The 5,000-nt window shown below is 41.3% G+C and overlaps 2 protein-coding genes across 6 annotated transcripts in view; both read left to right on the top strand.

Moving 5' to 3' along the window:
* Positions 1-174, top strand: part of rassf1 (Ras association domain family member 1) — a 7,637-nt gene extending 7,463 nt beyond the window's left edge. For 2 of the 5 annotated variants that reach the window (XM_046875506.1, XM_046875507.1), the window contains exon 7: positions 1-170. This exon is cut by the window's left edge and continues 1,160 nt beyond it. The gene's annotated coding sequence lies outside the window, so the exon portion shown is untranslated. The other 3 variants (XM_046875508.1, XM_046875505.1, XM_046875509.1) reach the window with 3 other exon arrangements.
* Positions 175-969: 795 nt separating this feature from the next.
* On the top strand, positions 970-3,768 carry tusc2b (tumor suppressor 2, mitochondrial calcium regulator b). Its single transcript, XM_046875526.1, has 4 exons — positions 970-1,150; positions 2,218-2,424; positions 2,854-2,974; positions 3,099-3,768. Exons 2-4 carry the CDS (start codon positions 2,276-2,278, stop codon positions 3,162-3,164), a joined length of 336 nt encoding a protein of 111 aa, XP_046731482.1. The 5' UTR covers positions 970-1,150; positions 2,218-2,275; the 3' UTR covers positions 3,165-3,768.
* Positions 3,769-5,000: the final 1,232 nt, after the last annotated feature.

The following is a 5,000-nucleotide window of genomic DNA, read 5'->3' on the forward strand; positions in this document are numbered from 1 at the left end:
ATATGGCTGAAAATATGTGCACCCCTGACCATCACATCTGTATCTCCACTCCGACAACAACAACAACCATACCTTCATTTAGCTCAGGTTTATGTCCAGGAGCATTGTCATTCTGGAACATGTAGTTCCTCATCATGTGAAGGGGAATTGTAACACTACAACAAACAGAGACATACTATATAACTGTTTGTTTATCAACTTTGTTATTACACATCATTCAGTAGTGTCCTTCAGTAGTGTCCTACTTTTTTTTACAATTAATTCACCACTTAATCCACGACTATAAAAAGCATCAGTATTATAGAGAAGTGCAGTAGAACAGAGCGCTGCATCACACACAGAATCTCATACAGAGAGAACGAACAACACTAAAGCAATAAACCCAGTAAACGTAATTCTACACGTCTCCTTTCACTGGAGCCACAACTGCACCTCCACATCCATCATCTCCAGCAGAAGCATCGATATTCACCTCATCACATCACCCCGGGGTTTGCTGCATTTTTGTGCTATTTTCTGTGCAGTTCAGTTTTCCTGGGGATTTGAAATGACGACAAAATGTGAAAAATATATTATAAAGTAAGTTAGGATTCTGATACAGTTTTAGAGAAGGCTTTGAAGGCTCTGGCAACCGACCACTGGGTTTAATATACTTTAAATCGTCACATTTTGGTTAATGGGAGCTTGTAATATGAGTGTGAAGTTTCCAAATAATAAAAATAATAATAAATGTTATTATTACTATTAAGTAGGGCCTTTTTAATAACATAAAAATAGGTAGCATATATAAATAAATAAATAAACACTTACATTTATAATTCATTTATATAAAAGTGTTTTATTGCACTGCAAAACATTTTAATAACGTGATCACAACAACGCAAATCGGTCATTTTGATCAGTTTTTACACTTTTTTTTTTTTACTCTCAACAATCACTGCGACTCAGACGGCGTGGGTGACCCGGCGTGTGACGTCACTTCCGGGTGGCTCCGTCTCCTCGCTTTTGTCCCCCTGAGGTTGCAGCAGCTTCACTCCTGCTTTTCTCTCACTCTTATTTACACACATCATCTTCTTCACCTTCTCCACCAGAGAAACCGTGTCCCTGACAGCTCGGATCTTCTGAACGCAGTGTCGGAGCTTCTCCTCCCGTGAGTGTCACTCCGACCACATCCAGCACTTTTATTATATTTACGTATAAATCTCGAGCTAGCATTCAGCTAATCATCACACTGTTAGCAGGAATTAGCCCAGGGTTCTGGATTTATTTATTATTAACATACATTACAGTTTATAATCTGCTCTCATGCACTGATTTATAATAGAATTGAGTATTAATATAATGCGTGTTTTAGGGATTTGGGTTTTTCTTGTGTAAAGCTTGTACTAGCTTCATGCTAACTGTCTCCTGTAGGATCAGGTTTACAGATCGGGGGTTTGAAAGATCAGGATAACTCAAGTCTAAGCTTTAACAGAGAACAGATCCAATATTACTGTTGTTTTATTTATACATGTTCTATTTATACACATAATTTACTCTCATTAGTTACAGGTGTAAAGGGTCACGGCACCATGAAAGCCCCGAGTTATTGATGATGATGTAGCAGCTGTGCAGGTTTTATCTTTAACTGCATCAGGTTATGGGGAACTTCGGCAGGTTAAACATTAGACAGTCACAGATGTTGCACATGGTCGTAACACGAGATCGTAAACATGTCCACTTTCTGTATGAAGTTCAGCGGTGACACTTCTTTTCCTTTATTTTGATTTATTTATGTTTAAAGAGCATTAGTCAGACACACAGGAGCATGTGGTGGCACTATTTTGATCAGAGCTGAGATTAGAGGAAATGTCTGTCTGTCTGTCTATTTATCTGTCTGTCTATTTGTTTGTCAGTCTGTATAACTTGCTGTCTGTCTGTCTGACTGACTGCCTGTCTGTTTATCTGTCTGTCTGGCCTGAGCTTTAAGCAAAGTGAGAACCACCGGGATTAAGCCTGTGATGTGATGTCAGTAGGGGGAGGGGCATGGCTGAGTGATTGACAAGCTGCCAGTGTGCATCATAAACTATTACAAACTGTACAAATGATTTATTTTAAATTATAAACACAGTCTTATATTAAAGCAAAAATAGAAATGTTATAAACAACAGGCGTTTGATTGTGTGTGTGTGTGTGTGTGTGTGTGTGTGTGTGTGTGTGTGTGTTGTCCCTGTGCAGCATTGTGTCAGTGGTGAGAGTGAGCCCTGGATGAGAAAAGAATGTCCCGGGGTTAAAGATGGGCGTCAGCGGCTCGAAAACTAAAAGTTACTGGCCCTTTTCTGGATCCGGAGGCAGCGATGAAGCAGCCAAAGAAAGTGGAGAGCACACGCTGGCCAGAGTGCGCAGTTTCCCTGGAGGTACACCCTTCGTGTTTACCAGGAGGAGGTAAATATAACCACATACGCACACACACGCACACACACACACACACACACACACACACACACACACACACACAAACACAACTCCATACCAATCATGGAGATCAGATCACATCACTAATCCCAATCACTCAGAGTGTACACACTTAAAGAAAGTGGAGACGTGTACTAATGTGAACAGCTCAGTGTGTGTGTGTGTGTGTGTGTGTTTTATGTGTGTGTGTGTGTGTGTGTGTGTGTGTGTGTGTGTGAGAGAGAGAGAGGGAGGGAGAGGAAGAGAGGGAGAGGGAGACAGAGAAAGAATGTACACAATTTGACATGGTTTGTAACATTCGCATGCAGGATTTTTAACACACTATCTCTCTGTCTGTTAGTTAATGAGCTCCGAACCTTTGTTAAAGTGTGTGTGTGTGTGTGTTCTTTTTTCCTAAAGCTCTATGTATTTTGATGAGGATGGAGATCTTGCTCATGAGTTCTATGAGGAGACGGTGGTGATGAAGAATGGACGCAAGAGAGCAAAGCTGAAGAGGATCCACAAGAACCTCATACCTCAGGTGTGAGAGAGTGTGTGTGTGTGTGTGTGTGTGTGTGTGTGTGTGTATATATCTATACTGTCTTTCTGGACTGAACAATTATCTAACACTCTCTCTCTCTCTCTCTCTCTCTCTCTCTCTGTAGGGCATTATAAAGCTGGATCACCCCTGCCTCCATGTAGATTTTCCTGTTGTTATTTGTGAAGTTTGATGAAGGATGAATTTAGAACTCACACACACACACACACACACACAGAAACCAAAGGTTCCATCCTCCCAAGATTGTGTTTGTGTGTCTGATGTCAAAAGAAGACAAATCTCTGCTGTGTCTGCCTATACCTGGTGTGTGTGTGTGTGTGTGTTGTGTGTGTTCTAGGACTCGCACTTGTTACGTTTAGCTAGAACCCCTGACACTTATGGTTCTAGAGTAAATATAAATGTCCCTAAAACACGACACTATGTGTGAGGCTGTAGAACCCAACTGCCCTCTGTTTCTCTCTCTCTCTCTCTCTCTTTCTCTGTCTCTCTCTCCATCTTTCCATCACGCATGTCATCCGTACAATCCTGACAGCCAATCAGGTGAAGTCCGCTCACCATGTGCTCTGCTCCGAGCTGCTGGTTTCCTTTCTTTATGTCTCTCTGCGATTTAATTGGGTAGCTGTACAGAACACTCACTGTGACCACGCCCATTCTGTCTTCACTTCTGTAGCGAGGATTATTACATTGTTAATTTATTACAATCAGTTCTTTTCAGATTTCTTGATTTGATTGGTTGATTGTTGTTTTTTTTTAAAGAAATAACACCTTTAAACGCACCAGACTGTGTGTCCGGGCCTTTATTGTGAGAAGTGTGTGTGTGTGTGTGTGTGTGTGTGTGTGTGTTTTACTTTTCAACCTGCAGCATCACACCTCCACTAGAGGGCGCTCCTGATATCACAATGACGCTGCAAGTCTAAAAGTAAACTGAAGAAGTTTCTTTAGTTGCCCTCTGTTCTGTTCTGTTACACAGTCTGCTCGTGAGGGCCCGAATGCTCCTGTACCTTCTTCCAGACTGGAGAGTGAAGTTTTTAACAATGTTATTTGTTAAAAGCGCTATACAAATAAAAATGAATTGAATTGAAGTGTGTGTGTGTGTGTGAGGAGTGTGTGAGATCATCCACAATGCTGGTGGCTTCACAGATGCAGTATTTGGTGTAGATGTCCATGATGGAAGAGAGACCACCGATAATCTTCTCAGCCATCCTCACTAAACTTTGTAGCGATTCTAGATGCTGCAATTCCCAAACCAGCCCGTGATGCAGTTGCTCAGGATGCTTGATGGTCCCTCAGCAAAATGTTGTAAAGATGTGTGGTGGGAGCTGGACCTCAGCTTTCTCACGGGGCTTGTTTTGAGGGACCAGGTGAGGTTCTCCACCAGGTAAACACCAAAGAATTTGGTCCTCCACAAAGGAAGAGTGTGGAGATGCCTTCTGGAGTCAACAACCATTTATCTTCACCCAGTCTGGAGCTCCTACACAGCTGTTTCTGTTTTAACCTCCATATGACACTGATGATTGATGATCATGCGCACCTGCTTGGATTAATTGGTTCATCAAGCACTTGAACCTACGAGTTTATTTTTTAATCCTTAATTTACAGCATTATAACATTTACAGCATAATTTAAAAGCACATCTTTCCAGATGTTTTGTAAACCTGACAGTATAACAGTATGTGATTTACTGTGATTTCTCCTGCTGGTGCAACGACGCTATTATGACTTATTACCGGTTATTCATGATTCAGAGTAAGTGTTCACACCCGAAGTGTTCCTGTAGTAAAGACACGTGTCTGTGCAGGACTCATACTGATGGATAAATAGGAAAAATATGCCCCTTTGTCTCAGATAACTTTTTATACTGAGTTTTATTTCCTCGAGATGAACCGCAGCTGGTTTGGAGCAGGTTTAGTAGACGTGACTGAATTCAGGGATGAAGTCGTTTTCATGAATTTTTGATTTTGTTCTTTTGATCCTTTGGGTCACAGTTGATCAGTGGAACATATAGATG

This window comes from Silurus meridionalis, chromosome 19, assembly GCF_014805685.1.
Source record: "Silurus meridionalis isolate SWU-2019-XX chromosome 19, ASM1480568v1, whole genome shotgun sequence".
In the NCBI taxonomy this organism is placed as follows: domain Eukaryota; kingdom Metazoa; phylum Chordata; class Actinopteri; order Siluriformes; family Siluridae; genus Silurus; species Silurus meridionalis.